This window comes from Danio rerio, chromosome 7 (assembly GCF_049306965.1).
Source record: "Danio rerio strain Tuebingen ecotype United States chromosome 7, GRCz12tu, whole genome shotgun sequence".
In the NCBI taxonomy this organism is placed as follows: Eukaryota; Metazoa; Chordata; class Actinopteri; order Cypriniformes; family Danionidae; genus Danio; species Danio rerio.
Genome location: NC_133182.1, coordinates 4,722,368 through 4,740,061, shown reverse-complemented (window position 1 = coordinate 4,740,061; position 17,694 = coordinate 4,722,368). Strand labels below are relative to the sequence as shown.

The 17,694-nt window shown below is 38.8% G+C and overlaps 1 protein-coding gene across 3 annotated transcripts; it reads right to left on the bottom strand.

Moving 5' to 3' along the window:
• Positions 1 to 3,638: 3,638 nt before the first annotated feature.
• si:ch211-272h9.3 lies at positions 3,639 to 17,694 on the bottom strand. Of its 3 annotated transcripts, none has more exons than XM_073906040.1 (5): positions 17,670 to 17,694; positions 17,518 to 17,556; positions 8,344 to 8,700; positions 7,631 to 7,981; positions 3,639 to 4,087 (listed from the first exon to the last, which is right to left on the bottom strand). In XM_073906040.1, the coding sequence occupies exons 2-5, from the start codon at positions 17,552 to 17,554 to the stop codon at positions 3,726 to 3,728; spliced, it is 1,107 nt and encodes a 368-aa protein (XP_073762141.1). In that variant the 5' UTR covers positions 17,555 to 17,556; positions 17,670 to 17,694; the 3' UTR covers positions 3,639 to 3,725. The 3 variants fall into 3 exon arrangements, with proteins under 3 accessions (XP_073762141.1, NP_001122059.1, XP_068078239.1); NM_001128587.1 differs by lacking the exons at positions 17,518 to 17,556; positions 17,670 to 17,694 and adding exons at positions 8,793 to 8,831; positions 8,997 to 9,037 and having other exon boundaries at positions 3,708 to 4,087; XM_068222138.1 differs by lacking the exon at positions 17,670 to 17,694 and adding an exon at positions 17,159 to 17,425 and having other exon boundaries at positions 3,726 to 4,087; positions 8,344 to 8,436; positions 17,518 to 17,554.

The window sequence follows — 17,694 nt, the reverse complement described above, 5'->3', positions numbered from 1 at the left end:
CAAATAAATTAGTTACTTCCTTTACACCATTACTAAACCAAAAACATGAAGAAAATTAAGTTACAGCAGATGAGAAGGATGGAGAGCACATTTCACACTATTTTACAACAGAACACTTTAAAACACACTGAGATTAAGCAACTTTTCAACAACTTGAAAACAGCTCTTCCTCTTTCGCCTGTGATCTGGCTTTTTTGGCAGTCTTATTTTCTAAAGATGCTGCTTTTTCAGAGCACCAATCACAGTACTCGGCTGTGGCACATCTAATTAAGAATGGGCAACTTCACTTCCTAATCTGCAATTGCCTCTCTGAATATCACACTAACTGTACCCAAACAAAAAAAAAAATACTACTACTACTAATACTTTCCTTCTTAGACTTTACAGACCTGAAACTTGCCTACAGCACTTATTCATTGTTGCTCTTATAGTTGTGTAAATTGCTTCCTTGTCCTCATTTGTAAGTCGCTTTGGATAAAAGCGTCTGCTAAATGACTAAATGTAAATGTAAACTTGGAAACAGGTACAGGGTCCTCATGTACATAGACTTGCCTTGAATTCAGACTACAACATTGCATACGGACAAAGCTGTAATTGTGCCTACGCAGTAATAAAAACTAAAAAAAATCAGATGTATGAAATACCGCGTACACAAAATCGCACGCATATTCTCTTAGTACATTCGAATTAACATGAAACTGAGCATATGTGCACGAGCACAAAACCTCTCCCTGCCTCCTCCCCCTAATGAATATGGTAATGACTCCATATTGGCAAAACCAAACGAAAAAGCAATGACAAAAGCAAGCAAGAAGAGAAACTTCACAGAATGTGAATTGGAGGTTCTCCTGTCGGAGGTAGACCGGAGAAAAGCTGTTATTTGCAAGTTTTTCCTCCGGAATTAACAACAAAAGAAAAAAATAGAGTGGGAGAGTTTAGCTGACGCGGTTAATGCAGTGGGGTCTAAACATCACACTGTGAGTGAATTAAAAAAGAAATGATCCGATGTAAAGGTGCAGGTTAAGAGGAGAACAGCAGCACACCTTCAAAGTGTGGACTGAACAGGCAGAAGAACAGGGGATGCTGAACTAACACTCTTTGAGGAGAGAAATGCCTCAATTGTTGGTGACGCTTTACTGTCTGGAGTAGTATCCGTGTCTGGGAGACACAGATGTATTAGAGAAACACTTTGTTAGGGCGGTAAAGCAGCAGCCCTCCGCTCTTATCAAGGCAATCGCCCGCTCTACAACTCACCGAGTGTGAGAATGGGCTTCATTGTATCTGCATTCTTGGTTAGTTTGTGGGTTTGTTAAGAGAGGTTAACAGACACGTCTTTAATGGATAACCTCAGTCGCCTGATATGCAGTTAAATAATTACGCTCGATAAAATAAAATTTAATGAAAAATTACCTGGAGTAATATCTTTAAATACATCACTCACCAAGAAGCCACCCATCGCGCACCCTGCCACCTTGGAGCCTCCTCGCTGTCTCACATTCCAAATTTGGACCCAACTCAGCACAGAGATCCGAGAGGATAGCTCTGGGAAATCTGAAATGGCGAATAAGGCAGTCAACATCGTGGGCCAGAAAATCACTGTGATCCCTTGGGATTCAACCATTGACAATGTCCTCTAATAAGGCCAACACTGCCATTGCCATAAACTACCCTGCTGAAAAATCCATCGTTTGTAAATCCAAACGTAAGTGTGAAACCTGGCATACACAAAGTTTTTGTGCATACGCAGCGTTGATACATGAGGCTCCTGAACAGATTGAGAGAGAGAACAGTGGCACAAAGAGTGACGGAATAAACATATACGCTGCGTCCGAAACCGCATACTTCCATACTATATAGTACGCTAAAATCAGTATGCGAGCCAAGTAGTATGTCCGAATTCATAGAATTCCAAAATCAGTATGCGAGAAGTACCCGGATGACTTACTACTTCCGGCGAGATTCTGGAATGCGCATTCCATGCACGCTGCACTGTCCCTTGATGCCCCGCGAGCGAATTCATGAATGGGAGTGAAGTGATGCAAATGACGCAGGTAGGTCGCGTGACAATGACAAAATTGCGGATGTAGTACGTCCGAATTCCGATCATACTTTTCACATTCATACTGTATAGAACGTACTTTTCTAACGGCCTAGTAGTACGTTTACATTCAAATGCAGTACCTACTGAGTAGTAGCCGGTTTTGGACGCAGCCATAGACTTAACAGTCACTTTATTAGGTACACCTGTCTAACCACTCATTAGCGCAAATTTCTAATCAGCCAATAACATAGCAGCAACTAGGCATGTATGCATTTACGCATGTAGACATGGTCAAGACAATCTGCTGTAGTTCAAAGTGAGCATCAGAATGGGGAAGAAAGGAGATTTAAGTGACTTTGACCATGGCATAGTTGTTTGTGCCACACGGGCTGCTCTTAGTATTTAAAAACTGTGGATGTAGTGGGAGTTTCATGCATAACCATCTCTAGGGTTTACAGAGAATGGTCTGAAAAGGAGAAAACATCCAGAGAGTGGCAGTTCTGTGGGCTCAAATGCTTTGTTGATGACAGAGGTCAGAGGAGAATGCACAGACTGATTGGAACTGATAGAAATGCAAAAGTAACTCAAATAAGCACTCTATACAACCGAGGTCTGCAGAAGAGCATCCCTGAACACACAACATGTCCAACCTTGAGGCGGATGGGCTACAGCAGCAGAAGAGCACACCGGGTGCCGCTCCTGTCAGCTAAGAACAGGAAACCGAGGCTACAATTCACACAGGCTCACCAAAACTGGACAATAGAAGATTGGAGAAACGTTGCCTGCTCTGATGAGGCTCCATTTCTGCTGACACATTCGGATGGTCGGGTTAGAATTTGGCGTCAACAACATGAAAACATGGGTCCATCCTGCCTTGTGTCAGCGCTTCAGGCTGGTGGTGGTGGTGATTTCCTTGGCACACTTTGGGCTCATTAGTACCAATTAAGAATTGTGTCAACGCCACAGCCTACCTGAGTATTGTTGCTGACCATGTCCATCCCTTTATGACCACAGTGTACCCATCTTCTGATGGCTACTTCCAGCAGGATAACACACCATGTCATAAAGCGTAAATCATCTCAGACTGGTTTCTTAAACATGACAATGAGTTCACTGTATTCAAATGGATGTGGTGGAATGGGATATTCGCATTGTGCAGCTGACAAATCTGCAGCAATTGCGTGTTTTATGCAGCAAATGCCTTTCCAGCCATAACCCAGTACAAGGAAACACCCACACACAATCACATTTACATGCAAACATGCAAACCCTACAGATAAATGCAAACTAGCCCAGCCGGGACACAGACCTTGTTGCTGTGAGGTGACTTTGCTAACTACAGTGTTATTGCTTTTTTTTTCAGGTCAAGACCCTTGATTAAAATATAGTTATTATATAGACACAGGTTGACAGATGGTTCACTCACTATGACAGCACTGAAACTTAAAATCATTTTGTTTTAGGTATGACATAACAAAGCGTCATTTATTGAAATCTTATGTTTGAAACCATTATACACTATAAAATATAAGGTTTTTCACCCAATTTTATGTAAAATATGAATAAAAAAATAATTACAATGTACATCACTGCATTCAGAGTTGATTATTTTATGTAAAATGATTACTTCCCAATCCAATGATAAATCGTAACAGAACACATTCCCCATCTTACTTCTTCACTCTCAGTAGTTTCTGCAGATGAAGTTGAGTCGGTCAGTTTCAGGACGACTGATCCAGTGCCAATTTCCTCCAGACTGAACTGCTCCAGATCTCACTGTGGGCTCACAGTCCTCCTCTGATGTGCCGTACTTTGGAGCCCATTTCTGATAGCACACGGTCTCTCCACTCACCCAGTACCAGATGCCAAAAATGTGGGAATAACGCAAACCCAACCACACCGCATTAGTAGATGCCAGTTTAACCACATTCATCACACGACGCTGCATCTCCACTGACTGAACCGAGACCAGATCCACATGATTCTGTCTGCAGTATCTCAGAGCTTCAGACCACGACAGATTCTGCTGGATCACAATCAGTTTATCTGGACACAAAACAAAGCAGAAACTAGAGAGAGACTGATCAACAACAACATGCAGAACAAACACTGTGGAGGAATCTGTCATGTCAGACATGTAGAGTCAACTTTATAATTTCCCTGCCATTGACAAGATAACTTGTTAATTAAGAGACTACACTTCCCTGTTCATGGTAATCCATGTTTTATTTATATTAAGGGAAGGGAAGCCCTAGTGCAGTTCCTAAATCAGTTACAGGAGTTCAGTCTCTTGAAAGTGAAAAATAAAACAGAAAAAGTGAAAATCAGATGGCGTGTAAAAATAAAGCCTTATACAAGCTTCCCTTGGCTTATTTACAGCTTCATCAGAGCTAACCACAGTGAAATGATCCACCCCTGTTGATTTGCATGAGGTTAGAAATGTGGAAGAGTTTTACACACCAGGGTTCATACAGCCACAGCCTAACGAAAATCAAGGACTTTTAAGCACTTTTTTCCAGCACCCTTTTTTATTTTCAAGACTGACACGCAACACATTGAACATCTAAAATGTATTCTCAGCAACCCATAAAAACATTGCATAGGAATTTATACAAGTAAAAACCATATAATAATAATAAATAGTATAATAAATAATTAATCATATATTGATAATTAATAATATAATAAACCTGCATTAAATGTGCTTGTGAAATGTTTTTATTGTACTCAAGTAAAAATATCACTACACTGCTAAAATAATACAAATTTTAGTAAATAATATTCAATTCAATTCAGCTTTATTTGTATAGCGCTTTTACAATGTGGATTGTGTCAAAGCAGCTTCACATAAATGGTCATAGTAACTGGAACAGGGTAGTTCAGTTTTTTAGTGTTTAAGTTCAGTTCAGTTTAGCTCAGTTCAGTGTGATTTAATCATTACTGAGAGTTCAAACACTGAAGAGCAAATTCATCGATGCGTAGCTCTACCAATCCTAAATCATAACAATACTAATAACCATAAAATAATGCTAATATTAGGTACAGGTACAAACTACTCTTTAAAAAAAACTACTCTGAGTACTAATTAGTTACTTTTGAAAAAAAAAAAAAGAAATATTTTTTCATTACAGCCCTTTTTAAAGTGTAAACTTATTTGTATGGTTTAATTGCTTAAACCACAAATATATAAATAACAAAGGAAGTATGGCCGATTTTTCCTTTCATGACAATTAATCTTTTTCAGTAGCACTGACAAAACTACCACATTCTCTCTAAGTCCATAGAGACACATTTTGTCTATTTTTAAACAATATTTTCAAGCTTTGAAAGGTTTAATTAAAGTATATGATGAAAAGATTTAAATTTAGCCTTTTATTCACATATTTTACAATATTTTCCTTATTTGCTCTTTCTTGTCTTCACAATATGACAAATTTGTTTCTTAAATAGCTGTACATTAGTGATGGGAAGTTCGGATCATTTTACTGACTCGGATCTTTGAGTCTCGTTCATCAAGATGAACGAATCTTTTTTTGAGTATTTCGTTCATTTGGTTCAATTTGCCAAAATATTATCAAAATGTTACGAATTGCTTCCAAACACATCTACAACTAGCCCAAAAGGTTGATTGCACGACAAATAAATCATAAATAGAATATAAGAAGGAGAAAATAATAATTCAATGTTTACCTGCTCTTTTGTCTATGAAGGCATTGTTTTCTCTTTGCTCAGCTCACCTCTTCATGTCTTCAAATGTCAGGGGTTCATTCACGTTACACTGACAGTCACATATAATCTTAATCAATGCACAGTCTAAGCCGATAGGAGCCATGATCGTTCGTTCATCACATGACAGAATGACTCAAACCCGAGGACTTGAGAGATGAACAGTTCAATTCTTTTTCCGGCTCTAAACGCGTATGATTGGCCCGTGATGAACGAATGACTCAGACCCGATAGAGGACTCGAGAGATGAATGGATCAATTCTTTTTCCGGCTCTAAACGCGTATGATTGGCCTGTGATAAACGAGTGACTCAGACCTGATAGAGGACTCCAGAGGTGAGCGGAACAATTCTTTTTCCGGCTCTAATCGCATATGATTGGCTTCTGCCAATGTGATGAAGACTTGAAATTAACGATACTACCTGCACAAATGTGCACACGTGCGGATGAACGAATCACTCCCTGATAGGACTCGTAGTTCCCGAGTCATATTGAAGATTCGTTCAAAATGAACGAATCATTCATGAACAACCCATCACTATCGTACATCACATGGAGATTTTATTTTACACTTGATCTTAAACTGAAATAGTTTTACAAAAAACACAAGTACACTCAGAAATAAAATAATAAAACAAATGACTTTGTTTCACTTGAGGTATTTGAAGTATGACAGCACTACATTTATCAAAGCAGTGCTTTAAGAGCCTTTTTGCATATTTTGACAAATGTAACAACAGATTGCTTTGACCTGTAATGCCTGTATAATGTAGTGATGCTCTAAGACACATTAGGACACAGCTATTATGTATAAATCACACAAAGACCTCGAACTGAAACATTTCCAGCAAAATTCTTTTGTCGTAAATAAGTAAAAAAAAATTCCACCTTTGCTAAAAGTTATGCTAGGCTAAGTAAACTAAGCACTCGCGACATTTGCAGAAATGAGTAATAGTGCAATACCTACAATCCCATGCCGACATCTAGACTTTACAAGAGTGACAGGTCAGAAGCGAGAAACCTCGCTGTCAGAGCGAAGAGGGGGAAACGTGTGGGGAGATCGTCGAAATGGCAGGAAGTATGTCTACGGTTTAATTACTCTTGCTAATAACATAGACATCTCTATAGTGAAAACATCCGAAAAGCATTATTCCAATAAAACATTTGTTTTTAAGTTGTCTTTTTTTTACTGTCTCTGCAACAAAGAAAGGCCTTTATCCTGCCCTTACGTTTCACATAAAACTAGACAAGGTCGACTGTGATTGGCCACTTTCATGTTAGTCAAATCACCGCTTCAGAATCCTGGTAGTGTTTGTGCGGGTATTTTTGCATTAAATTGTTACAAAAGTTCTCAAGCATTTTTTATTTTTCAGCGTGAAACTGCACAGTCCTTTTTTTAACTTCAAGCACTTTTTTTTTACTAAAACAAGCCTGTTTTCCAGGTATTCCAGGCCTTGAATTTCTAAAGGCCAAATTCAAGCACTTTAAGCACCTTGTTGAACCCTGGCACACACACGTGCATGCTCACAAAAACATGTTTACGCATGTGTATTCTAAACTTCTTGAAAATGGTCTGCATTTTACTCACTTTTTGTCAGAAAATGTTGCATTTTTTATTAAATCTACAGGCATTCAACTGGGGGAAAACACAAGCCCATGAATATATAGTTTTTTTTAAAGCAGAAGTTTGGTGGTTTATTGTTAAATAACATGATCATATATTCCTATGAGAAAACTTCCTGATGGCCATCAAATTTTGGTGAAAATCATAAATGCTGGCAACCTTTTTAAAAACAGTGGCAGGGAAAAAGTTAAGAGATCTGGAGCTGAGGATGGATTAAGTGTGTTTGGAGGATCTGCTCACCGTCATGACACACAAAAGGAATCCGGCGATCATCACAAGCAACGTCTGCCCATCCTCTCTGAGAATATGCGCCAATCACTGTACATTTCTCATTATTTCCAGCATTATTTGGTTCACCAGTATACCAGTATCTGAATGAGGAGTTGCTCTGATCTGACCACTGCCATGTGTCTCTGAACAGACCGATCCAGACTGGAGATCCACGTGAGTTTTTGTCTTTAATGAAGTTCTCCAGCTGTTGACTCTCATTTTGGTTCCTCACACTGACCAGATCAATGTGATTCTGTCTGCAGTAACTCTGAGCGGCTCTCCAGTTCATCTCCTGATCAACAAACACCAGTCCTCTGCCCACTTTAAGAAAATGTATAAAAAAATTATTTTATCAGTTTATTCTTATACTGTTGTATGCTTTGGCTGTGAAAAGAAGTAGCTGTGAAAGTTCAAGAAAAGCCTGTGCTATGAAGAGTTGTTATGAGTTGATTATGAATACTAATTATTATTATTTTAAGTTTATAAACTGTAAGAGTATAATAATATTAAATATATTTATCTGTTTGCCTTTCAGTTCATATAAGGTTTGTCAGACATATCTGACCCAATATTGCAAATTAGATCTGACTTAATATTCAATATTTACTATTCTAACATTTAAATGTCCATTTGAAGCATCTTTTGTTATATGGATGTTTGTTACAGAAGGGGTTTGTACTCACTGTTATAGCAGATGAAGACACGAGTGTTATTACATGCCTCATTATCCCACTGTCCATTATTCATAACAGTACACTCATTAGTGCCGGCTGGTTCTCCAGATGTCCAGTTCAGAAAGAGCACAGGATCACCTGAAGACCAATGCCATTTATATACATTCGTCCTCCGAGGACCAATCCACATATTCTCAACAGGTGCATCATTCACACTCTTCTTCAGCCGGATCATGTCGTTCATGTTGTCAATGGTGGCCAGATCTGTGTATTTCTCTCTGCAGTATCTCTGAGCTTCAGTCCAGTTCTTCCCCTCATTTATATAGTAATAATGATGCTGAACACATTCAGATATGGAGCAGAGAGCTGTGAAAGAGACACTTTGCTTTAATGATGTTCAGAACAGAGTCAAACCTAATGAAACTATCAACCATAAATAAAACTACAAACACACTCACCAATGAGGAGAAGAGGGAAATATAGAGTCTGAGCCATTTCTGAGGAAGAAACACGTTGAAAACTTTAATATTTTAATGTTTTCACATAAAAAAACAAAACATTATATCATATATACCATCAGATCTATAATCTTTACGACGATATAAATATCTTAGAAGTCTTAGAATATTTGTGTAAAGACTGTAGATGTGTTTGGTTCTTACCTCAGATCTGGTGTGTTTCTGTCCTCAGTCTGATGTTTCTCTCTGCAGCTTCAGACTGTGATTATTCTATATCCGCGTTCATCCATCATTCAGCACGTCACATTATGTTTATTACACTAAACAAATGACATTTTCATTTTGCTTCCTCGTTAAGGATAATTTGCAAATTTGATCTCTTTGTAGTTCATTGTTCCTGTACTTCTCTGGAAATGTGCTCATTTGAATTTGGTTCTAGAGTCTCACGGTGAAGACTTTCTACAGCAGCTTCACAAGAAAAATCCACCTCAACATGGCGTTTTCTTTTCATTTCCTTTCCATGATCTTTTTTGGCTATTTGTTTGTGGATATCATTGAGTATTTCACATGTTTGCTCATTTACATGCATATGAAGACCTGCAGTGACACCTTCAGTGACATAATTTAGCATACCAATGTTTTAAGCATCTATGAAACTCTAAAGATTCGTATTTCCGCTGGTTTATAGCACTCATGTGCTGCTGGACAAGACTAAACCATCAGGTTCCTAAACAGCATCTTTATCAAATGATAGTCATGTTTGTACCTACTTCAAGAGTTCACACTTAGCTCATGATTTATAAATAGCTTGTTTGGCATGCTGTCCCGGGAGAGAGCCCTGAGCTCAAGGGATTCTCGAGACTAGGGCTCCCCCCCTTTTGCAGGGCGAGTGGAGATTGAGCTCAGGTCTATCTCAAACTCCCCCGCTGCTGAGGCCAAGGCGAACTTCCTGAGAATAAGACATTATAAAAAAGGTTTAGGCTTGTTTTATCTATAATATAGAGCACATTTGGATTGTGGAAGGAAACCGGGGAACCCGGGGGAAACCCACACGGACACGGGGAGAACATGCAAACTCCACACAGAAATACCAGATGGCTCAGCGAGGACCCAACACCATTGGTATGTTGCTGTGAGGCAACAGTGTAGTCACTGGGCCACCGTGCCGCCCATTCTGGATAAAGGAGGAAGAAGGGGAGGAGGGGGGTTTCTTCCAGATGAAGATAGTTGTAGAAAAGGAAATGAGGATATATATAGTGATTTGGGATCCTTTAATTATAGGATCATTATAAGCTAATGTGGACCAGCTGGGTCAATCATGAGCACATGCTCCTCTCGAAATTAGTTTAAAATTAAACTTCACATCATCAAATTTATCCATTTGTCAAACATTCAATTTGTGTGTCGCATGGGCTCTGAAACCTGTTTCACAACACAAGCATAAGCAGAGCATGAGCAGTGCATGTTTTTCTGAGTCCATGTTAACCGATTAGAGCTTTCATGCCACAGAGCGAAGTGTAAGCGTTGCTGAAGCAGCAGTGCTGCGATAGTTTCATGTAAACTGGGTCTATTTTTGCCGTGCTGCTCACGCTCAGTTAAAGTGACAGTGCATTGATAATGAGCAAAACACATTGAATGACGGGAAAAAAAGTAGCTATTTTACCCAATAAATACGTTAATAATATGCACTGATCTATATATAGTCAATCAAATAAACTTAAACGATTAGAAATGGCAACAATCATTTATTTAGGCCCGAACAACAAAACCAAATGTAAAACAATTTTAGTATATGTTTTGATTAAGTTGCACACTAGTGTTGCAGGAGAGGGGAAATAGAAGTGGCCGCTTGGATGCTGCGTTCACAATAGACGAGGAACGTGCGTCAAGCGCGAGTGATTTACATGTTAAGTCAATGCAAACGGGCGAATAGACATAAGCGCAAATTTACCTTTTTGCACGTTCTAGTTTCTTAGGCCCCGTTTACATTGCCAGTTAAATGTGACCCAATTCTGATTTTTTCCTCATATTTAACACAGATCGCGTCTGTTCTATGTTCGTGTAAACACACAAAAAAAAAACGCATGTATTTAGATATTAAGAGATCGGTTTCAGGCCTCCTTCACATGTCGCACATCTCCTTCGCAGATCGGATTTATTGAGGCATTTCGTTCTGAACATCATTAAACTTGCGACAATGTGGTGCTTCTCCGCGGTTTAATGACGTAGAAGGAAGAGCGTGTGTGGAGATACCAACGCGGTAATCAACAATAACAGGAATCATGGAGGAAATTGGTCAGTCGCCACAATTTGCTCCCACCAGACCTGAGATCTCTCTCGTACCCACAAATTCCTCTGAACAGTGGAGGACATCAAGCATACCCTAGTAGCAAAGAATTCTGGCCCAGATTTGGCATAAAGTTGGCACAGCAGGCATTCATCCGGCACTGGCATACACCATGTGGGCCAAACATGGCCCGGGTTTGGCAGAGGTGGCACCTTCTTTAAGGCGGCACACAAGATTTGGGCCAGATGAAAAACGCAGTATTTGGCCCAGATTTAAAAATGTGATAAGTGGGCCATGTGAGTTTGGCCAGTCTTGACCCACATTTAAAATACACTAAAATCATTTTTGAGTAAAGAAAAAAATTCTACCAATCAGGTCACTTTGAGAAAAAGCGTGCCCATAGTGTGCCTATAGCGCATCACTCCATGGTTTATCAATTTCATTGCAATCGTGACACACCAACCTTACTGGCCCAGTTCAGGCCCAGTTATGAGTTATTAACTTGGCTGAGACTTGGCCCAGATATGGTCCGTGTTTGGCCCTTGTCTGGAAGCCAGATTTGGTCCAGTCATGTACCGTAATTCACTGCGGCATGTGGGCCAAGCAAAACCTCATTGTGTGGGCCAGAGCTGAGCGAGAGAAATTTTGCTATGTGGGTATAAACCATAAGCGCAAGCTGCGATGACGGCCCTTTCCCACATCCTCCGCCTCACAGTCATTTTAAAGTTGGGTGAGTCTCATGTTGTAACGTTTGCTTTATTTCGCTATATACGCTAATACTGCATTTATTGTGTATGGCCATACACCCAAAGCGCCTCACAATTATGAGGGGGGCACACCACCACCAGTAGATGATGCGAAAGCAGCCACAGGAAAACAGCGCCAGTACGCTCACGACACACCAGCTATAGGTAGAGTGGAGAGGCAGTGATAGAGCCAAATCGGTGGATGGGGGTGAGTAAGGGCCATGATCTGTAGGAGCTAATGGAGGGAATTTGGCCAGGACATCGGGGTTACACCCCTACTCTTTAGGAGAAAGTTTAACATATCATCTGAAAGATGGTGCCCACTGACAGTACAGTTCCCTTCACTTTACAAGGTCATTAGAACTCACGCAGACCACAGGTTGAGCGCCCCCTGCTGGCCCCACTAATACCACTTCCAACGGCAATCTAGTGTTCCCATGTGGTCTCCCATCCAGATACTAACCAGGCTCAGCCCTGCTTAGCATCAGTGAGTAACTGGTTAAATGGTGATATGGCTGAAGTACGACTGCATAAATATCAGAAATGAACTATACCAGAGTTCACACAAACCGTACCCAAGACAACCTCTTTATAGTAGATTCGAGTATGGTTTATGGGTGGAAGTCTTGTTTACTGAAATCAAGTCACCTTGGCCATTTGATACCTTTTAATGTAAAGCAAAATATTTGTAAGGGTTTCAAAGCTTTAGGAAGTAGTCTTTTAAAAGTGGACATCACTACCAAACACTCTGAAAAGTATTGCCAGTTTCACTTTCTTACCCAACAATTCTCCTGCATTATTCTGTTTAACTCTTGTATGACTTCCTCATCTGCTTTATTGAATTACTGCCTTATAGATGAACCTTTTGCCTGTTTGCTGGTTGGACTGATTATTATTTTGTTGAATTTTCTGCCTGATTTTTTACTGTTCATAATACATTTAAATGAGCAATGGGTGACTGACTTCAGTATAAACATGTAAATATATACGTAAACATGCTGTTCCATCTTTCAAAGTCAAAGTGATTTACATAAAGTTACAACAATAACATTGACTGTTCATCCTTCTGCTTTACATCAGGGGTGCAACTGTCCTTCCTGAATGTCATAATGTGGCGTGTACATAAGCAAATTAATAATCAGGATTTGCAAATATGCCACCTTATTTGTATTTTTAATTTAAAGGCACAGCAACAGAAGAAAACACCTGAGTTCATACATGTGACCGTGGAACATTCATTGCCAAAAGAAGAATAGAATAGAGTTGACAATTGAATAGAGTTGAATTTTCATCTGTTACGATTTTAAAGATGGTAAGTCAAGGGGAAGGGGAGTAACATTCATTTTTGGGTGAAACACATAAGCAAACACACAATATCAACAAGTGAGGGACAAAATACCAACACCAGCTAAATGCAGAAAAGTGAGTTTATTTACAAAGATAGTGATAATAATAAATGCCAAAAACATGTATATAGAAAGATCATTAAATATTTACAAAGACACATTGAATTTCAAAGTTAACAAATGAGACATTTATTTGACCAGATAGATTGGAGAGTTGGAGAAATGAGACGCGGGCGGCGTCCTAACAATAGAAATAAATAAAACAAAACAATCTATTGGCCCAAACTCTACCCTAACTATCAAAAATAAAAATACAGAAGTTATTGAAAAGAAATCTTTGCGTCTATTACGTTCTACCTAACCTACTCTAATATCTGATGAGCAAACAAAAGTACAGTGAGTGGAGAACGCCCCTTACCTAGTGTGTCTAACAACAGAGATATTCCAACTACGTGTGTACAATGAATGTCGCGCGACATTCTTACCTGTCCCACTCTCCAACCTCAGATGCGCAAGACACTGACGTTAGACAATTGGAGAACAGACAAATAAAAACGAACAGGTCCCAAATTGTAACACACAGTGAACGAATATCAAATTCACAGACACACAGCACAACACAGAAATTCAGGGAGTTCCTCCCGAGTAGCATCCTGTCACCACTTTTATGCCACGGTGTCAGCGGCTGGATTGAAGATCTTGGGTGACGTCAGGGGGGGAACGGCAAACAGCTGGGCAGCGGTAGCCAATCGGAGCCACTGTATAAGTGGAAGTGGGAGAGAGGTACCGTAGGAGAGGGAGAGAGTCTAGCGAGTAAAAAATAATAAATAATAATCACGCAACACAGGAATGTACAGAACTGTAACACCATCAATAAGATTTTCTTGTTAGTTGTGGCCAACATTGGCTCAGTCTGAAAACGTAGCCCTATCTACGTTTCTGTAGATCACAAATTATGTAGCCAGAGCTGCGTATGGCTGCATTTTATTTTCAAAGCAAACAATACGGGGTGGTATGACGCTGTTCTTTTTCGCGCTTACCAGCTGACTGCTTACTTCCCTATGGTCGGCTCGCCATGTACTTTCTTGAAACGCAAGGAGGAGTTGACCACCACGGGGTTCGAGTCTGGTGAAGAACAGTTCCAAAATAAAGGAATAAGACAAAAACAGTATCCAAAAAATAAAATAAACAAGTAAATAACAGGGTGAGAATGTAGTAAAATCTGAAAACGTGGGCTTTTCTTTTTCTGGATTGCTTTTTAAATCTATGTTGGGTTTAGGGAAGTGTGTGTGCAGGTCAATCTGTGCTTTTAAAAATAATAAAGGCTGGGTTTAGAGAAGGAGGAGGGTGGGTCAGTCAAGCGGTCAGTCATTCAGTGAGTCAAACAGTCAGTCAACAGCAGCCTCTGGTGGATTTACCCGAGAACAGCATGTGCGAATGGCACTCGCGAGAGAAATGTGAGATTTCAAAAAGTGTACACAGCGCCCTCTGGTGGATTTGCAAAAACGGAAACTGCATAAAATGTAGCTCCTGGGATGTATTTGATGGTCTCTACAAATTGATGTAGAGGAACATTTTCAGAATGAGGTTGGTTGTGGCAGTCATCGTCATTAACCACTTTATTTCCAGATCAAAGTTCATTATAAGACAAGTACAAGTTACAATAATATTAGTTAAAACAATTAAGACAGTTATAACAGTGTTTTCACATGGACAACAGAGTAAATTTAGGATTTACAGCAACATTAAAATATAATTTTGTGAAACACAGAAGCAAAAAAACAAATAAAACAAACAAAAAAATAAATACAGAATCTACAACATCAAATATTTATACCAGACTAATTGCCAGATCATTCCCGTCAACCCTCCCGTTGTTCTCAGAATTCTCCCGGATTATAGTTATATCCCGCTATCAACCCGTAAAAATATGTTCCCATGTTTCTTCCATATTTTTAATCTTTCTATGATGGGCGGAAATAAACATTAAAGAGCTGATCCTCCCTATCCACAACCCAAACCAAGCCATGCCCTTTGCTTTTAAATGCGAGTCTGTTCTGTGCTTTCATTTTATTTAGGCATGAAAACACTAAATATAAATAAATATTTTAAAAAAATCTAATTTTTATGGACAAAATTTCAAAGCGCAGCCTTGGGCTGGAGGTCTTGAAGATAGAATACAGGAGATGGGTGGGAGAGGGGTGTGAAATACTGGAGACTCCAGGGAAAAATGGGAGTGGGTGCTGGGTAAGTTGGCGCTTTATTCCGCTGTGGCAACTGGATTAATAAAGGTATTGGGCCAAAAAGAAAATGAATGAATGAATGAATCATTGAAATTAACTTATAGAGATTTAAATTTCACACACCTGAGAAACAACTCAAACCGCATATCACATGTAACACAGGGCAATATACTGCAAACAAAACTGAAATAAATATATGACGTGAAATAAACAACACCGTCACTTTAAGTGTGGTCTTGCGTCATTCAGTGACACAACGCCATGATAGCAACATGCAATGTTTACCATGAGAATCCCACAGCTTGAAAATAATGCATTTCTTAATACATATTCGCTGTTTAAATCTATCAGAAGCATTATACATTTGTTGACAACTCAACCACTCTGATATATATATGCAAAAATAATTATGTTAAACACTTTAATCACCATGTTTTCCCTACTGTGTTCAGAGCACGAATACCAGTAGCAGCATCAGCCATCATCTGCTGAACTACGGTATCTGCGCAAGGACAACATAAAGCAAAACGTCTGCATTTTTTAACCACTAGGGGGCACCAAAGCATCAATTATGCTACCTTAATTTCATGTCATTTATCACAATGAATCTCTAGTAGCACTGTTACACTTAAGTAATATGTACAGTAATGTGTGCTGTGTGATATTTTTATTTGTGTAATATCTGTTTTGTTTTTGTTCAAGGTCAAGGTCAAGTGTTTAACTACACCAGCTCTCAATTTGGCTGTTTGCACCAGACGAAACACGACAGAAATTTAAATACAGCCATTCAGAAGCACAGAATATGCACTCACTTATAAAATGGTGATGTTTATAATATGTTTAATACATATTAAACCTCTTTAACATTATTAAATGTAGATACTAAATCACGGTTATGTGTTTAGTTCTAAAGTTCAATTTCAACCGGTTTATTTTATTTTCCAGATCTGAGGTAAACTATCTGCTGATGCTTTCAGATATATGGCAATAAATGTCATGTAAAGTAGCATTCAAACTCACATTATTAGCATTTAACACTGCATAAACCACATGAGGTGTACCTGAGGTGATTGTCATAGTTTTTTGTTCACCTTCGTGAAATAGAGGGCATTTCTAATATGCACATTTGAGGTGTTGGTTAGAACAAAACTTCTGTTAATATGGAAAATGTTCCTTTTAAATGATGTGCCGTTGCTTTTATTTAGAACATGGTTTAAATCACTCGCTCCTGTCCTCGATCTGGCAACCTGCGCTTGCGTTTATTTTAATTATTTTGATTTGTTTATTTTGAGTGCAATACCAAACTTGTCAAACTTACATGCTGCACATTTAAGAAATACGTGTGCTAGGAAGAGTTGAGTTGTTATGAGTTAATTTTGAATAAGAATAATACTATGATTACAATTTAATCAAAGTATTTAATCAATGTCCTGTAAAATTATTTAAAAAAAATTCTGCTTGCCTTTCAGTTAATAGTAGGGTTGTCAGAAATATCTGAGACAATATTACAGAATGTTAATATTACAGTAGATTTGACTTGAGAATATAGCTTTTTTGTTTTGGAATATAATTTTTAAAACGTTTATTGTCACATTTAAAGTTCCATTTTAATGTTAAATGAATATTTGTTATTTTATAACAAATTATAGAATAACTTGCTTTGTACTTACTGTTGTAGCAAACGAAGGATGAGGGATTATCACATGTCTCAACAAACCATTTTTCATAACAGTACAATTACCACTGCCGTCTGGCCTTCCAGATCCCCAGTTCAGAAAGAGCACTGGATCACCTGAAGACCAATGCCATTTACTGTCATTTGTACCCTGAAGACCAATCCAGACAGCTCCATAATTCACAATCTTGTTCAGCTGGATCATGTCGTTTATGTTGTCAACAGTGGCCAGATCTGTGTATTTCTCTCTGCAGTATCTCTGAGCATCAGACCAGGTCTTCTCCTCATTTATAAAGTGATACTGACGCTGAACACATTCAGATATGGAGCAGAGAGCTGTGAAAGAGACACTTTGCTTTAATACTTTTCAGAACAGAGTCAAACCTAATGAAACTATAAACCATAAATAAAACTACAAACACACTCACCAATGAGGAGAAGAGGGAAATATAGAGATTGAGCCATTTCTGAGGAAGAAACACAATCAGAATGGAGCAGAATCAGAAGACTTAAAGGAGAAACAAAGGTGATAATAATGAAGAGTATCTAAAGTGTAATATGAAAATAAGTGTGTTCTTACCTAAGAGCTGGTGTGTTTCTGTCCT

What these genes read in the sequence shown, in the direction of transcription:
- si:ch211-272h9.3 (XM_068222138.1), bottom strand. Translation starts at nt 17,554, where the DNA reads ATGGCTCAATCTCTATATTTCCCTCTTCTCCTCATTG. An exon ending in ATCTGGAAGGCCAGACGGCA is followed by an intron (nt 8,437 to 17,158) that starts GTGGTAATTGTA and finishes GGACATCTGGAG; the next exon opens with AACCAGCCGGCACTAATGAG. An exon ending in TCCTTTTGTGTGTCATGACG is followed by an intron (nt 4,088 to 7,630) that starts GTGAGCAGATCC and finishes TTTTGTGTCCAG; the next exon opens with ATAAACTGATTGTGATCCAG.